This window comes from Homarus americanus, unplaced genomic scaffold, assembly GCF_018991925.1.
Source record: "Homarus americanus isolate GMGI-L3 unplaced genomic scaffold, GMGI_Hamer_2.0 scaffold1024, whole genome shotgun sequence".
Lineage (NCBI taxonomy): Eukaryota > Metazoa > Arthropoda > Malacostraca > Decapoda > Nephropidae > Homarus > Homarus americanus.
The window spans coordinates 1,932,619-1,951,661 of NW_024715228.1; the positions used below are offsets into that span (position 1 = coordinate 1,932,619).

Here is a 19,043-nt window from a genome sequence, read left to right on the forward strand (position 1 = left end):
CACTGACCTATAATTATTCACTTTATTTGTGGAGTAGAGATCACCCTTCTTGAATATAGGACTCACATACACCATTTTCCAGTCACTGGGAATCTTTATTATTCAGATCCATGTTACATTTCCTATAATGGAATTAATGTAGCCGTCTTTAATTATTATTATTATTATTATTATTATTATTATTATTATTATTATTATTATTGCCACCAACCTATTCTCAATCATTTTATCACTGCAATCAGTATTTCTTACAATTCTAAGACACTTCTAGGACTTTTCCCTCGTAAATGACCTTTATTATTATTTTTATTGGTATTATTGGCCATTTAATTTAAGAGTACTCTGTTGTTCTCTTTAATACTACATTAACTCATTTTAAACTCTTTCAAAATCATATAAGTCCATCATTTAAACTGTTTATTTACACCCGTTTTCTTTGTTGCCATAAAAGAAAATGTAACTTATGTAGGGTAGAACTTTTTTAACTTTTTATTGTGGTTTTAAGACAACAATTATTTTATTTTATTTTATTTTATTTCATTTTATTTTAAAACTAACGTAACAGGCAGTTAACATTGGCCATCCCTAAATTATCAGGATTAATGATAGCAACTAAATTACTTTCGTTAATTTTTACTGCTTAAGGTCAAGCTAATGATAATTTTAGTGAATAAAAATTTGCAAATAACACCGATTAGTTGATATTACTGATCATATAGTACTCGAAAGTAACTCGATTATACTTTATCTTGCTTTTCTATGGATGTATGTACCTGTTTTGAATAAAGTAATACGTCTTCTTGTCTTGCTTTCTTATTATAAAGTCGAATATAGAATATTTCTTTTTATAAATAAATCATTTATCAATATTGCTCATGAAACTTTGACGGAAGTATTACTGTACACGTAATATGTATGAGGTGGATCAATTAAAGGGTAAATGGGTTTAAAGTTAGGTCGTCTTATCGAGAAGTGACGACTATCTTGTTTACATCTTGGAGCATCGGGGAACATGTGTTTATTGTTTATATAATTAACACTTTTGGAGTTGAAATTATTCATATTTATTTCAAATGTAGGTAATTAAACTAGTCCAAGTAAATAATTTAGATACAATTATGTATTAACAAGAAATGTAATTATTAGCACCACAAGGCACAATACTGTACACGCCGTGTGAGACGCCAGCCCCTGATAGTGTGCCCAGGACCCAGGGGCAGGAGGAAGAGTGTGGAGTACCAAGTAAACCACACGTGTCAGTCTTAGGGCAAGTATTGACTGTAACATCGATATATGTCATCAAAGAGAGTGTTGTCTTTAATTAGTGGCCGAGCTGTCAAGAAGCCGAGAAAGGTCAGACCCCAAGGGAGGAGGATGATGAGGGGCTACACCACCGAAACGGGGGGCGGGGGTGATGATGGGGGACACATACCTCCTCCACCACAGGTGTCCCACAATGCTTCAGTCCTCCCAGCCGTACAGGTGTTGGACACCCCAACCAAGTCCCCTTTTGACAAGAAGGAATACAGGTAATATTACTTTATGGATCCATCTTTATGGATAAAGATGGATAATAATTGATACTAGTCCCAAAAAGTTGCAGAATTAAATTACACCATAAACGGCATTATTATTGTTTCGGTCATCCAGCAAATTTGGGGAATTTAAGTTACGTAGTGAATATTTTGCCGTGACCGGCTAAGTTCCTACTATGCTATTTTACCGTGAGTGCACTCTGATTGGCTATGTACTTTCTGTTTAATATGACGGGGAGGTTCATCCCCACTGCTAGGAAGCTAGGTAAGGTTAGGTAGGTTTCTTTAGTTGGTTAGGTCAGGTTCTATTAGGTTCTAGTAAATTTCACCTCTTTTTGTAATGATAAGTTCCATGTACAACAAAAATATGGTTAGGTATGTTTACAGCTACACAACGATCAACTCACGGCTAAATAAATGCCAAATGCCCCCAGAGTCACGGTCAAATATAGTTCTCTCGTTCGCCGGTAATGGTCGATTTGCCAATCTGAGCGCACTCGTGGTAAAATAACGTTAGTACGAATTTAGCCAGTCATGGCAAAATATCCACTGTCTTCAAATACCAACGTCCGAGAGAGGTTAGGTTAAGTTGAAATTATGTTTTTCTGATGGATTTTGGTGTGCTTCGAATGATTCTGACTTACTTCCAAATAGGTGGATGACCAAAATGATAATTTTACTATAATTTTTCCTCTGCTGAGGTGGAGGACGAGGCTCCTCAAACCACTGTTAGACGCCGTATGTTTTCATCTTGCAGTGAGAGCATATAGAACAGAAGACTGTCCTAGCCAAACCTAACCTAATCTGACCTGGAACATTAGTTTTTATCTATAAACAAAATTGCCTATGAAAGGAACCAACCAGCTTTAACCAAATCTACAAACCTTAATCTAACTTAATATAATTTAATAGCTTCTATTATCATCTTAAAAAAATACATTTCTGAAGGGAACCATTGAGCCTTCAGTGTTGGAGGAAGTGCCCATTGAATTGTGTTCAGGAGATTTTTTTTTTTATGCCAAGTAGTGTGTTCCTCTTTCACTTTTAATTGATTTTATGAGGTAAGAAAGCATTTATGTTCTATGGTAGTTAAGATGCACAACTAGCTACAGTAATCTGGACTACTGTATAACCACATTCTGTAACATGGTCCTGCATTAACCAACATCTGTAGAAGAGTATCAGTAATAGTCTAGATAACTGACTCGTGAGAATGAGCATCTGTAAGAAAACATTCTATCGAATAAAACTTGGTAATGCATGATGACCATGGCACACTCTTAGCACCAACTTGAAGAAATTTCTCCACAGAAAGTACTGTAAAAAGCTTTCTTACCTCAAAACAATTTCCCTGGGTCTGCCATGTTTATTGATGTTCTTTTAGAAGAATAAATTACAATATAATTAAAGTACCTGTACAGTATTTTAGGTTAGGTAAGGATTCATAGTTAGTTTGTTTTATTTTATGAATGATTAATTATAGAATATAGCAGTATATACAGTATAGCATCTTGTATTTTCTGGTATTACCGCAATGTTACATTGGTGGTCAACTCTAAAAGTAGCAGATATCTGTGATGGCAAAAAATTTTCAGAGTGAGAATTGTAAACTCTTGGAACAGTATACCAGAGTGTGTTGTGACGGCACAGAGTGTGAGCTCTTTCAAGACCAGACTTGACCATAACTGGTGCAGGTACAGATACATTCTAGAGCCAGTATCGGTACATGCCCAGTACAGTACATGCCAACAGTGCGTAACAGAGACGTGACCAACCGTCCAAGCGGCTAACGAGCTGATCAGTGGTGAAGATGGTAAACGTAAAATTAACCTAAAATACCGCATTACAATCTTCAATTTCAATCTTAAAAACAAAGAAAAAGGCTTATTTACTGAAAATCCAGTTTGACCATAGATGGACAAAGGAGGGATAAGTTGTATGGTTAAGCTGTCTTCCCAAAATAGTAACTGTTACATCTAGCAATATCCATTTACAGGTATCAGGAGTATGGATGTGATGATGTGGTACAGTATTACCAATTGTTTAATTACTACAGCTATCACTGTTGAGAACAAGGCTGATCACCAACATAAATACAGTGGTTACATTACATGAGTCTCTTTGTCTTCACTGTTGTACAATGGAATTTCCTGAATACAGAATTTCATTAAGTCTATAAATATTTTTTCACTACAGTACTGTAATAAATTTATTTATAAATACAGTACAAATTATTCTCTCTGCAGAGTGATTCGACTTGACTGTGGCATAAGAGTGCTACTCATTTCTGATGCAGGGAGATTCATTGCAGGTGCTGAGGAAGAGGGTAAGTGCGACACAGGTTGATACCGGTACTTCTAAATCTACTTCTGATACTCTGCCTTTTTTATTTTTTCTCTTCTTTCATTTTTTGTAGGAGAGTCAAGGGATACAGCCATTGTCCCTCCAAGATATGGGGCAATAGTAGAGAGATTGATAGAGAACAGATGTAAGAGGTAACAGGAAGAGTTCAAACAAGTAGAAATATTTTTACATGCTTGCTCATATCCTCAACTTATATACAGAGGATACAAAGTGAATCTATAACATCCTCATTGATTCATAATGCTTTCATAACAGTTTACTGTCATTCCACTACAAGTCTTTTTGCTTTTATCCTCTTCACCACTGATCGGCTCGTTAGCCGCTTGGGCAGTCGATCACATATCTGCTACTCAGACTATCAATGTTTAGATAATGCTAATGAGAACAAAGACAGGGTACTTCTACATCCTGGTTAGTTTGGTTTGGTTCACCGGGTACACTCAAAGATGTTAATCCATGTTTTGCAATACAAAAACTGATGGAACAAGTCTTGCATAACAGGAGTAGATGGATGCAACAACAAGTACAGTATAATATTGTACGTTGATGAATATTTATTATATTTGCAGATGATTCTGAGGAAGAGGAAATTGATCAGAATGAAGAGGACGAAGTTGACCAGAGTGAAGATGATGATGATGATGATGCGGAAATAGAAGATGAAGAAGAAGAAGAAGGAGATATTAAGGGTGGAAAAAGTGGTGCCGATTCAACTAAATACCTGGTATGCTTACTAGCACTTTTGAATATTTTGGGGGGTCAAATATCTTGTTATTTGGTGTATCGTGAATTACAGTCTCTCCTCGACTTACGACAACCCGAACATACGACGGCCATGGTCATATAAAATATTTTTCACATTAGCGATAAGTGAGAGTACTCGTGGTGCTGAGAAGAAAAAGAGACACCCATTTTAGAATCTCTTTGTATTATTTTCGCCTTTTCGAGTTATGACCAATTTGACTTATGACCTGGTCGTCGAGGAAAGACTGTCCTGTCCCTACTTATGACTTATCGTTCAAGAGTGAATAAGCCAGGAGACCCATACTGCAAGACACACGCTGGTGAGCCCATCCTTACGTTTAATGGCATGATACACTACCCAATCTAAAAAGCCAGATCATATTTTCGGGCTCGATGTTTTCTTTTGGTTAACTTTTGTTTCTGCATATGCTTGGATTCAGGGCTTCTGTCACCCCTTGCCCCCAAGTCAGCTGGGTTCTGTTATTACAATTGTTTATCCCACTCAATCAACTTTAGATGCAGTGGTTGCTCTGTAGATGCAGGAGAACTAATAGGACTCTTGCCTACTTAGTTAGCACACACTTGTTTCCCATCCACTGTCAAAGGGACTTGGAGAGAAGGCTTAAAATCTTATTTGAGTCAGTGTGTAACCAACCAGTGACCCCCATCCATGGTGCTGGGTCTGCCATCTATGGTTCTGTGCAAATCCAGATTTGAACACTGAATATACAGTACAATATATTATTTCCTAGCTGATCACGATAGTGAATGGTTGTGTAGTCGATCATCTCTGCCTCAAAAGATTAGTCTCTTAGCCTGACTGTTGAGGTATCAGGGGTAATTAACTTAAGTTTTTCAGCAGATTCAATTAATTTTTGTTTTGGTTCCCCAGGCAGCAGCATCTCTGACAGTAGGAGTAGGAAGTTTTGAAGACCCTCCAGAAATTCCTGGCCTGATGCACTTTCTGGAACACATGGTGTTCATGGGGTCAGAGAAGTATCCTAAGGAGAATGCCTTTGATTACTATATTAAGGTGAGGCATTAAATATCAGTGTGCTTACTAAGTGTAGGATCACTGATAACAAATGGTTTCTTGTTATTTGAAACATTTCCATTAGATTTCAGCTGCAGCCATGCAGTTCTGTTAGTTTTATTTATGTAGCTCTGTTAGGTAATTTTTTGTTTCCCTCTGCTCCATAATCCCTTATTTTGTATCAAATTACCATACTACATGTATTTTTTTTTTTTTTTATAAATAACAAAAGGCTGTTGTGCTTCACTTAGCAGCATAATCTCCTGGTGAAATAACTTATTACCTTTCTCAGCAAATTGGATGGCCCATCCAACTTTACATTTCATTATCTCAGTGAAAAAGAAAAAAAAATTAACTCTCGGATTAACTTTCAGTGATTGATATTATGGTCCAACAAGGGATACGCCAGTGTGATCATTCTTACTCTCTCAAAATTTTGGTGTAAATGAAAGTCTGGCATTACTAGTACAGTATATTAAATCATTCTCTTTTTATTTTCTCTCTTTTTCATTCTCACCATGTTGTGCGGAGTATTCAAGAAACAATCTTCTGTATTCTTTGAAGTGCTTTTTATGTCAGTCATTAATGTTTCATCTCGATAAGGCCTTTACAGAAGTGGCTCTAGAGAACAAGATATTGCGGATGACACTACAGTATTTGTTATTGTTAAGGGTAACATTTATGATTTTACTCCTCATAAGTAAAATATTGTATACTGTACTGTACTTTATAACAGAAACATGGAGGCCATGACAACGCACACACTGACATGGAGCACACAACCTTCTACTTTGAGGTTCAGGAATGTTATCTACATGAGAGCTTGGACAGGTTCGCTCAGTTCTTCATTAACCCACTCATGAAGCAGGAGGCAATGACCAGAGAAAGAGAAGCAGTGCATAGTGGTGAGGAGCACTTACATTGTCAATGTTCTGAGATGTGAAGATCCAGTTTCAGACTAATTTAGACATTGCATTTTTAAGATGACTTCCCAACTTTATAGAAAAAATTTAAGTTCTTAACATATGCCTTCTCTGTCTTTACTGGTGATACAAAGTACTGTAATTGTAATTATGGTTTGATAGAACATGAACAAATTTAATAATGTTGCATCTATACTGTACTTATATTTTTGGTATGACTAAATTTTCATTTAGAATTTCAGATGGCTCTGCCAGAGGATGCTTACCGGAGTCAACAGTTATTTGGCAGCTTTGCTGCAGAGGGTCATCCTATGGGTAAATTTACCTGGGGTAATGAGTCAACCCTCAACATTGGGATTCCAGATGAAGAACTGCATAAAAAACTCCATGAATTACGTCTGAAATATTATTCTAGCCATTACATGACGCTGGCAGTGCAAGCAAGGTTCTCACTTGACTGTTTACAAGAGTATGTTTGCAACATCTTTTCTCAGGTTGGTATCTAAGTGTTTATTTTATATGTTTATAGGTTAATGTTTTTTTCCCATAAGATATTTGTCACAAAGTAAATCAGTGAGACAGTGAAAGAACTGTTTGACTTTAAAGGTTTAGTTTGGGTTTATTATTAATTCCACGAGAATCAAGAGGTGGACAAAGTGGTAGTTTTGTTCCCATCAGACTTAGTGGGGGTTTCACCAGGTTAAAATCACAGTACAGTATCTGGAAGAGATCATTGCAACCCTTTAAAGGACTAGGTTTTCCTTTATGGGGTTGTAATAATACTCAGTCATTTCTTACAACCTCTCCCCGTGCTATTATTGGCCTGCCTCTGGCTCTCCTCCCCTCCACATTCAGATTCATGCTCCTCCTGACTCAGTTGGTCTCCTCCATTCTCTCCATATGCCTAAACTCTCTCAGTCTACCTCTGAGCAAAACTGAATGTGTAAAATTTCAAGATTTTTTAATATCTTAATTTTATTTACAGGTCCCTGGTAATAACATTCCACGCCCTACCTACAATCACCTCGAGTTTCCTTTTCCGGTGGAAAAGCTTCACCGCCTGTATCGTGTGGTGCCAACCAAGGAATACCATTGTGTGGAAATAAACTGGGCTTTGCCCTCCCTACTCAAGTATTATCACACCAAGCCTCTTCACTATGTGTCACATTTAATAGGACATGAAGGACGAGGCTCCATTCTGTCGTGTCTCAAGAAGAAGTTAGTGTTAAAGTCTTCTGTTCCTTTTTTAATTACTTTCCAATTTTATAATTAGAACTTGAGAAGTTTAAATTTCTATCTTGTTTTGTTTTATGACCTTCAGTTGTTGAAGAATAGGTAATGAGACCTTGGGATGCTCTTTATTGGGTCACTCCAGGAACCTCCAGAAGCCTACATTGGTGGGCTGGTCGTCTCTATGGCCAGCAGAGATACTGAGTTATGAGTTTTAACTGAGAGGAAGAGACAACCTAGATTCCTTCCCTCCTCCCTTAATGAATTTCCTAATCAGTGGGATACATGAGGTGTAGATGTATGGAGCTCATGTTTATGGCTGTGCAATTGAGATAAAAGTAAACTGGTATCAGGATTTAACCTGCTGTACCTTATTGCTTATTGGATTTTGAAAAAAAAATAACACACAAGACTCAGATAGTAGCTTCCTATATAAGCTCTGGTTTGAATAGGTGATTAGCTGTTATACAGGAATTTACACTGATATGCTAAAGCAGTGTTCTTACTGCTAGAATGCTTGTAGCCCCTGGATGAAGTAGACTCTGTAGTGGGAATCTTACAGGTTTCTTGTCTCTTCCCATGAACCATAAAATGGGATTTGGCAATTCATATCCTATTTTTTTTTTTTTTCAGAGTATGGGCTGTTGGGCTGTATTCAGGAAATGATGAGTCTGGTTTTGAACACAACAGTACTTATGCAGTTATGAGTATCAGCGTAGAATTGACAGATGAAGGCTTCAAGAACATTGATAAGGTAAATGGACTTAAGCTTCAAAATATGAATTTATTTATAATCAATTGACAGTTTTGTAACTGTGCCTGGAAGCAAGAACTTGATGTGGTCCTAATGACTGGTGGGTCAAAGAGCTGCTGTCAGGCTCGGGTGGGTAGGGGGCACTGGCCGTAGTGCTGCATCTATATCTTTCCCCATCTGGTGACCTAGTCTAGTAGATGATCGGGTTTTTTTTCCAAACGTTGCATAGATTCTATTCAGATTTATTGCCATTATAAATTTGTATTGAATATTTCCAGACTTTTCAGGTGCCTGAGTTTTTTTATGAGGATAGGAACATCAGTTAGGAGAGGTTCTACTGTCATTTGCACTTTCTTTACTGAATGTTTTGTATTTATGATTTGCACTGTGGTGTAGCATATAATTTGTGTATTGTACCTTTCTCAACAGGTTCTGTGTATAGTATTCCAGTATATGGCAATGATTCAAAGAGCAGGACCTGTCGAGAGAATCTTCAGGGAGATTCAACAGATGGAACAGTTAAATTTTGACTATGCAGAGGAGCCAACAACTATTGAGAATGTTGAGAATCTTTCTGAGGCAATGCAGATATTTCCTCCAGTGGACTACCTCACAGGAGACACTCTCATGGGTGATTATAACCCTCAGGTAAGAGTAATCCTTTTATTCTACTTTATTCACCACATTCATTTTTAGCCATTAAAGTTGATAAGATATATTCTTGTTATGGAGAAGAGGTTTCTTACTCCTGTAAGCCATCTCTTGCTTTTTAACAGGGTGGTAGGAACCAAAAATGAATGCACTCTTCCCTTTATTGTCTGTCATTCATTCACTCTTTATTGTAACAACATCCCTGTAAGCTACTTGGCATCATACTTTTCTGGTACATCACAATAATACCTTACCTAGCGCTCAGGAGTCATTCTTGAGAAGAGACCACAAAGCAGTTTTCAGATGTGCGCCTATAGTGTTGCTACAAGTTGTGGGTGACGTGAGTGCTTCACAGGTAAACATGGTTATACAGTACAGTATTTATTTAGCTAAATGAACAAATTTATGTTTTGTGAGGTAGTGATTGGTGAGAGGCAGAGGATATCACATGGCTCAGTTATGGTTAAAGTGAATCCATCTCTTCATCAGTGAAAGGAGTAGTAAGGGCAGCTTTGCTATGGTGAGGCTGGTGATGAAGGAGGTGGTAATAGGTGGTGGTGTGCTTGTTCTAGTTTTAGTTATATTGGTGAGGGCAGTTATTGTAACAGTCTCACAGCTTGGTACAGTACAGTATTAAATTATTTTACTTTATAGTTGTTAGGTGAATGTGTTACTTTGGGACGAGAATTGGCAAATCACAATTTTATACAAGTTTTAATTACAGATTATTAAAGAGTGTCTTGATGCTCTGGTCCCGGAGAAGTGCAATATCTTGATCAGTTCCAAAACATTTGATGAGCAGAACATTTGCCACTTAACAGAGAAGTGGTTTGGGACCAAATATTCTGTTGAAGGTATGTACAGTACATACAGTAGTTAGGGAGGCAAGGTAGTTCATATGTCAGAGTTATGTTACAACATCCAACAAAGTTTCCCCTATCATTAATATTCCCAGTTTTCTGTTTTGTTCATTGTTAGTCTTAATTATAACAAAGACCTTTGATGTCATTCTTGAATTTAAATTGGACTTATTTATACAAATAATAAAGGAAATTTATCTTCTTTTTTCTTTTAATTATTTTTTCTCATTTGGTGTTTTTCCTTTAGGAAATCAGATTAATATTAAAACTCTTTTATATCCATTATTTGGAAGATCCTCAGAGTGTGTCTTGTAAAGAGTTTGAATCAAACAGGGATTCACACACTATCTTGGTTGTAATCACCTTTGAAAATCAGGAAATAATTCATGTTGGTTTCTAAGTAATTTAAAGGCAAAGCAATACAGTACATTCAAAATATACAGTAATTTACAGCCTATATATTCTCTTTCAGATATTCCAAAAAGTTGGGAAGAACAGTGGGCTAACTTGCCAACTAATCCAGAGTTACACATCCCAGCTACCAACCATTTTATCCCAGACAACTTTGACTTGTTGTCTTCAGAGAAAGACGTGCCAGAATATCCTGAAAAGCTGTGTCAGGATGACTGGGGAGAACTCTGGTTCAGACAAGACCTCAAGTTTAAGCTACCAAGGAGCTACTGCTACATATTTCTATTATCTGAATTACCTCTTCAATCCCCCAGATTGTAAGATAATTGTCATGCTTTATTATTATCCTTTTCTTCAATCTCATTTGTATGTGATGGTTCAGTGCATGAAGCCCTCGCAAAACAATTTTGTTTCCATTCCAACAACTTCCTGCTACTGTAAACCTTAGTTTAATGCAAAATGCTGTCCTAAAAAAGGTTCAAATAATCATGAAATTACTCCATTATGAATATGTTGTGTGCTGAGAATATAAAGGTTAGGATCCAAGGAAGTCATAAAACCAAACCTTACATATAGTATTACAACCCTTCTGTAGCATCACTTGTATACCAACCCCCAGTACTGTACGTATTAGATATCACAAGGCTTTACTAGATACTGTATTAGAGTATTCATTTTTACGAATGTCTTTCGGTAATGAAGGTTGGTAATTGCTTCCTTTCTTCCTTTTATTGTCATTAATGAGACATGGAATCAGACCTTTTATTTCACTGAAATCAGTTTAATTCTCCGCTGATATATCCCTAGACCTTATTGAGGCAGTTTCTGAGTAAGACTTTATAATAGCTACCTCCAAATTTCTTGTTCTTCCTGAAGCAAATCCATATGCTTGTTTTTATTTAATGGTCAATAATATTTATTCATTACAGAGCGGCTCTGCTGGACCTGTACCTAAACCTATTCCAGCAGCAGGTGATGGAGGACGTCTACCCCGCTAACATGGCACAGTATCAATACTCCATCTCCGCCAGTGAACGAGGCATTGTTATCAAGATGAATGGGTTTAATCAGAAGCTTTCTGTAAGTTCTTAGGTTAGGATAATTTATTGTACACTGAAAGACATTAGAAATAGATTCAGGATTCAGTTTTGATATACAGTAGTGAATTATTAGCTGAAAATGAATCTGAGAACATTTACTGTTGGCGACCCAAACTGAACAGATGTGTGTCTGTACCTGTACAGTAGTGATATAATAGATGGAACAAGTTTACAGGTTATGGCTGACAGGGAGGGCAGGGAACATGTGTACATAGGAGAGGTAATAAAAATAATTATAAAACTTGTAAATGGTGAAGGTATTATTGAAAGAACTGGAGCAAAATAGGGAATTATTAAAGGAAGAGCAGTATGGATTCAGAAAAGCATGAGGAAGTGGGATTCAAATGTTTATATTAAAAACATGAGTGATATCTTTCAGAAGGGTTAGAATTTGTTTTATAACATTTAAGTACAGTAAGGCATCACCAGTTCACACCTTCCAGGGACTGACAGTGAAGTGAAGATGAAACTGTATGGACTAACAGGCATTATAACGCTGTCAGATAGGACCAGGGGCCAGGAACTCAAAACATCAGCTGTGTACAAGACTTGTATGATCGACCCAGGAAGCACAAACATAAATTTTCACATCCTTAAAGCACTTCATTTTATGGCTGAGGGACAACTGATCCTGATAGCCCATATTAAACACATAATATAAGGTTGGAGTATTAGCTGAAATATTGTACTGTGTAATTTTTGCTCATCATTCAAAAAGCTTCTGAAATGTTGAAGGTTGTGTCTTCAGTATTGTGTCTACAGTACAGTGTATATATAAACAAGAGTATATAACACTTCACTACATACTACATCCATTTCATACCTGATAAACAACCTCATTGATCATGTTATTTCACTTTAATCCTTATTCTTAATTGTATGGTACAGTATAAAGTTTGTTTGTCATATTATGCTGCTTTAAGTTTTGTTATTTAATTTTAATTTGTGATATAATGGGAATTTTTTTTTTATTATATTCAGTAACAATAATTTTTTATGCAGAAATTATTGGATCTTCTTCTGCATCATATGGAGACTTTTGGAGATAACTTGCATGAAAAGGCATTCCAAGAGATAAGACAACAGCAAATGAAATCCTATCATAATGCTATCCTCAAACCTGGCATTGTACGCAAGTAAGTTATATATGTAGAACCTAACCATCTACAGATGTCAGATGGTGTGCAGTTTCAAATTTGATTCTGTTTTGAATATTTATAGGTTGAGCAAATCTATTAATATGAATTCAATGGTGTAACTGCACATAAATTTTTTCAAGCTTATGCACAGGATGGCTGTCATAATGTAGAGTCTGTCATTTAAAGCTCTATGGTATGGTAATATGAAGTCAGTCAGTTGGTCAAGGATGATATATTAACCCAAAGGCTTAACGAGTTAGATATTGCCAGCCATTTTGTCACCCATCACCCCCCCCTCCCCAAAATCAGTTGCACCCAGGAACAGGAGGTCTGAACATTCAGCACACTTTGCACTGAAATCTTTGCACCACTAATCAGCAAGACTCTGTCAACCAATAAGCATTTAATTTACTGTCAATATGGCCATTTTTCCACACAGTCCCACGCAGTCCATGTTTATCTACATAACTTTGTGTTGCTGTTTCACATTTCTTTACATAAATTTCCATTTCCTGCATTAATGGTGAGTTATTCTGATAATGATATACAGCCTATTGTCTGAGGTTACTCTCATTAGAGATGGAAACATTTGGAATTGTGAAAAAAGATGAAGAAAAAAAATCATAATGGATCTGTTTGTTTATTGTTTTTATTTTTCACAGAATTTTGCACACAAATTTTAAAGATGATTATTTTTCTCCTAATCATGCCTATAGTTAATTTCACATTTTGGCCAAACACCGAAGGAAGTAGTTTGGATCCATTTCTCCTTCCTTGTAACCAACCTGGGTGAGGTGTGTACCACCTGATGTGGCATCAAGTGCTCACTGGGTATCCTCCCTCTAGTTTACTACAGGAAAAATCTTAGCTTTTACTCCTCCTTTCTGTGCAGTGGCTTCAGTAGGTAAAGACACACTGATCATAAGATTAGTAAAAGACATCATCATCAAGTCTCCTAGGTAGGTCTGGACTAGTGGGTGCATAAAATGAGTTACCTGGTTCCAGGTTTGGCCATAGAATGGGATTTCAGGATCTATCAGTAATTCTTTCTCTGTCCGTTAAATGAATACAGTATTTGCATTACAGATACAGTACATAAATAAAGGTCAGCTCTGTATTTTTTTTTCAGGGATGTTCGCTTGTCCATCATACAACAGGTGCACTGGACGGCTCACCAAAAATTGGCGGAGGTTAAGAATGTAACAAGTAAGGACCTGCTTGAGGAATTTGTAGCCAGGCTGTTTCCTTCTTGCCATGTGCAGATGCTTGTACAGGTGAGCTCAAGTCTTCTGAAATATTGTTGACCTTTTTTTTTATAACCTTCGTGTCTTTTTGTGAAGGAATAGAATCAGTCATTTATGGAGGAAGCAAAAAATGTGCACTAAGTATATTGTCAATGTGAGAGTAGTGATAAATAATTACTGGAAGAATTACATGAGACCCCTGAATGTGACCAAGAATTGTTGTGCAAGATTGAATCATATTAAATCAATCACTGTATTTCATTGGACAATATAGAGTATGGGACTGCAGCCCCAAAACATACAATTTATTATAACTCACCTTGAGGCTAAACAACTGCTTCTTTGACTGAAGTTGTTCAGCCTCAGGGTGAGTGATGGAGCAGTAAGACACTAGGTATTTTGAATCATATATGGGACTGTTCGCTTATTTTACCACAGTACTACATATCCTTGATCAACAGCATCATTATATTATTATACCTTTTTCACTCTTACTCTCATAAATACTGCTGATATTTCTCCTTTCACTTGTCATCATCATATATTATATATACAGTACAATATTTACATTAGAAATAAATTATCCTTTATTTTGTACGAGAGTGATGAAGCTCATCTTCCATGTCTCATTTTCTCATTGTTACTTTTCATTACAGGGTAACACCACTGCCTCTCAAGCCTTAGACATGTATAGTATGGTGAAGGCCACGAAGGAGAAACACTTGGTGATAGAAAAGTGTCCACTTCCTGAGGTGAGCAGATAATAATAATTATATAAAATTCTTATTTATTTTAGTATTAATTCAGACAGTACATGACAGGTTGTGGGCAACAATATAGTAATATGAAATTGTGATTCAAGTTTCAAGCTTATGATGCATTATTTCCTTCCAGCTACGCACGTTAGAGCTCCAGAGTGGTTGCTGGGTAGCTCGAGTGAATGGAGTAAACTCTGCAGACACCAACAGCTCAGTAGTCAATTACTACCAGTATAAAGAGGGCAGCCTGATGTTGGAAGTTATCTTGGAGTTTATTCAAGTGAGCACCAGAGGAGGGGGGAGGGATTATATAATGAGAAACTTTTTGTTTTGACATCTTAATTCAGTGATCATTGTGACTGACCACAATTGACAAATATCAGTCTTGTCACTTTGTAAGAGAAACCTTATTTTTTAGTTTCAAGCCTGTTCACTCTTGCTCAGGTTAGATTGAATTAAAAGTGTATACATACTCTCTTTATTTGCTATAATTCATTCTTCCTATTGAGGGCATGTTTCACTGCCATACAACATCACATTTCTCACACTGGTTGCATACATATTTCCATTCACATGGAGGGAAGGTCCTCATGTTGTCAACAAAGACTTCAGCTCCCTAGACTTCCTCAAGCCACTTCTGACCCTTGTAAATGAGCTAGTTTCAATACCACCTCCAGCAATGATCTTGTCACCTAATATTTATTGACGCAGTCCAGTAGGGTCTCAGAGTATGTGAGGGTTACATTCCTGGGATCCCTGTGTAAGTACCTATAAATTCATGTATATTCAGGTCCTCCTTCTGTGAGGCACTTTTTTTTTTTTTTTTTTTGCACACCAGAGGGAAATGGCTCTTGCTAATTCAGTCAGCCCAGAGCCTCAATGATATGAGATTAATGATGGTTCATTGTGCTTAAAAATGCAGATACAGTAGTTGTTTGGAGGTGGCAAGCTCAGTCATTGTTTACCATAGATTATATTTCTCATATTAATTATTTCTTCTGCAGATGGTGATGGATGAACCAGTTTTTGATGTTCTGAGGACAAGGGAGCAGCTGGGTTATCATGTTTTCTGCACAAATCACAATACTTTTGGGATTCTTGGGCTGTCTATAACAGTAAACACCCAGGCTAATAAATTCAGGTTAGTTTTCATATCAGAAGTGTATGGGTGGGTAGGTCGGTTTATCCAAAAATTAGTAATACTCTTCATCGGAAAGTTTTGGATTTGTAGATTTGAAATGTGGTAACTGGCAGGTATCATTATCAATCAGATGGGAATTTGCTTTTTTGGGTTACAGGGTCAAAGGTCATGGCCTGTTAAGCCATTTATAAATTGTACAGCTTTTGTTGCCAGATGGCAAAGACTGTACAGGTATAACATAAAAGAATATTTGTGTATTTACCCAGAGAAAAGAAATGTAATGATTATGGATAGTTTGTGCTGTATATTGTTTTATGTACTTTTGTATATAATGTAATGTAAACATTCTTTTCAGTAAATAATATCCTTTCATTGTCTCCTCTGGTACAGTGTGTCCCATGTTGATGAGAGGATTGAGGCCTTCCTGGAGGAATTTATGACAACTGTGAAAAACATGAAAGATGACGAACTATCAGAACTGCAGGAAACGCTCACCAGTATGAAGCAGACCATTGACTTAACACTGAGAGAGGAAGTGGACAGGAACTGGAGTGAAATTGTACATGCAGAATATGTTTTTGACAGATTAAAGAGACAGGTATGTTAGATGATATCATTTAAGTCATGTCTTTTGGGTCTTCTTATTTGTGCCTGCAATTTTGTTGCCATATAATGGCATGTTAATGTCTGTTAGATGTCAGTTATTTCCATATATAATTTATTTGGTTCATTTGACAAATTAATTGATTTTCTACTTGATATTGGTCATGGTAGTAGAAGAGGGTTCACTCTTTATATTGATGTCTTGAAAGCAAAAATAATTTAGTTGTGGAGGAAGCATTCCACATTATCCCTTGTCTGTAAGTGGTCTGGTTCACCCTCATTCAGTGCCACATTATATGTTATACAGTATGTGTGACATATTTAAATAGTCTTATGTCTTGTGGTGAAACATAACACGCTTAAGTGGTCCATGAAAATGAATTCTCTTCTAGATTGAGTTGATCAAAAACATCACACATGAGTCTGTGATAAATTGTGTAAGGAAGATTACATCAAGTGATGACAACACAGGCTACAAAAAGCTGAGTGTGCAGGTTGCTGGTGCTGCAAAGCCTGAGGGAAGATCCCCACCATCTTTGGAGAGCCTCATGGGTTAGTACAGTACATACTTACATTTACCAAAATTACAAGATATTTCTGTACTTTGGTATTTCAATTAATATTAAATATCAGATTTCTGTACCCTAACTACTGACTTAATTTTATATTGATATTAATATTGTATATCTTTGGTGAGAGATGTAGTCAGCTTTGTTGTCATTTGTGAAAATAATTTATATTTTATTTATTGAAGGAAAGTGTTTTTGTATTTGTTTTTCATTTTACTTCTCTGTTGTATTTTATTCTCCACAATATTTCATTAGGTGCACATATTTAAAGTTTGTAAATTTAAAAGTAATAAGAAAATGCTGCATATATCCATATTTTTTATAAAGCATGAAAATAATTTCATTACAAATGAAACATATTTGTTCAGCTTAACTTTTTTATTTCACAAGGAAACTTCTTTCCAGGAAACACTGGCATTGTACAGTTGTTAGAGCCAAATGGAGAATCTGACAGAAAATTGCCCGTAGAACGGTTCATCACAGACATCGGTAATCACAAAAAGCAGCTGAGGCTGTATCCAGTTACAAAGATTATATAACTGTTATATCAGGGAAGCCCACAGTAAGTTTATAGTGGATGGGATTTGCAAGTTCTGTGAATTTTTAACTAATGCAGAAGGTTGGACAACTCAGCTACTGCATCAACAAGCTTGTAGAATCATCCCCAGTTTTCAGGAACCCTTCACTTCTATATCTTCGACTACCATACATTCTTGAAAACCAGTAAAATAATTACAGAACTAAGAGATATTCTATTACAAATCAACTGGAGCTCCTAAAAGATGGGAGTATTGCTGATGAGTCAGTTACCAGAGGCCAAGAACTAGGAGTGTCACTGTCACATACTTGTTAGCACTTGAGTTGCCCCCCATCCAAGCATGATTATACTGCACAGTACTGTGTTATGAAGGGGGATATTCAGAATAAATTCTTAAGTTTTTGGATTAGGGGCAAGGGGTTAGGTGAATAGAAAATGGTGAATTTTTCCAAAGGATTGATAATATTTATGGCTTACTGAACTCAGAAACTAAATTTGTGAATATATAATACATGGAATATGTTTTGTTACTGCAGTAAGTATTCACATGACTGGACTGAAATATGCAAATCCAGTTTTACAGATACTTAATAAAAAATCAATAAAAAACCCTTATTGCTGGCAGTCATTATTGTTTAACAGTGCTGTACTGTACTGTACTGTTTTATAATAATTAATTTGTTACCAAGGTTCGACTTTTATATGCTTGGATTTACTGGGAATTCAGATGCAATTAACCAGGTTTTAGCCCAAATAAGTCTGATAAAGTGAAGTCTTACTGTAGCTGTATTATATACAAGTACTGTATAAAGATGACAAACTATACTGTTGAATTGTATCTTCAAATGTTAAACTGTTGTTGATTTTTTAAATTTTGTTTAACAGACTTGTAACATAGCACTTGATGTAGACAAAAAAAAATTAAAATAAGTTACCGGGTTTATTACCAATGTTTATATGTGATCTCTCTGTTAAGGTATAGTTGCAGACAAAATTCCCTGGACACTTTGCAGTAGCTGATATGTAAGTACAGTACAGTACTTGAGGATCATGAGGTGAAGGGGATTGGAATTATAATAAAGTTCTCATATTTTTCTTTGTTTTAAGAAGTGTTTTTCCCATTTTGTGGTTCTGTCATAGTACAATATGTGTTGAAGAGCATTGTTATTAGATATACTGTACTGTACATGAAACCAATCACATATATTTATATATATGACCCACAAGTATGCCAAATGTTCAGGGAATTGTCCACAACTGTACAACAATTTTAATAATTAATTTAATTTAATTTGTCTTTATCTGAATTGCCCTTTGGTGTAATTTTGTGGAATCTAGGGGTTATAAATACTTAAAACAAATCAAACATGTCCCTAAATCCAGGAGTTTTCAAGGAGTTTAACCCTATATCCTCGACATACGTATACAGGGTATCCTGTAGTACTA

The 19,043-nt window shown here is 36.2% G+C and overlaps 1 protein-coding gene across 1 annotated transcript; it reads left to right on the forward strand.

Annotated features, from left to right (window-relative positions):
* The first annotated feature begins 982 nt into the window (after positions 1-982).
* Positions 983-18,963, forward strand: LOC121855673 (nardilysin-like). The gene is made up of 20 exons (XM_042350750.1): positions 983-1,529; positions 3,782-3,861; positions 4,469-4,623; positions 5,536-5,676; positions 6,413-6,581; positions 6,834-7,093; positions 7,585-7,817; positions 8,463-8,583; positions 9,013-9,231; positions 9,959-10,088; positions 10,567-10,822; positions 11,435-11,585; positions 12,608-12,741; positions 13,874-14,018; positions 14,645-14,740; positions 14,883-15,026; positions 15,751-15,887; positions 16,278-16,485; positions 16,883-17,042; positions 17,465-18,963. The coding sequence occupies exons 1-20, from the start codon at positions 1,294-1,296 to the stop codon at positions 17,596-17,598; spliced, it is 3,309 nt and encodes a 1,102-aa protein (XP_042206684.1). The 5' UTR covers positions 983-1,293; the 3' UTR covers positions 17,599-18,963.
* Positions 18,964-19,043: the final 80 nt, after the last annotated feature.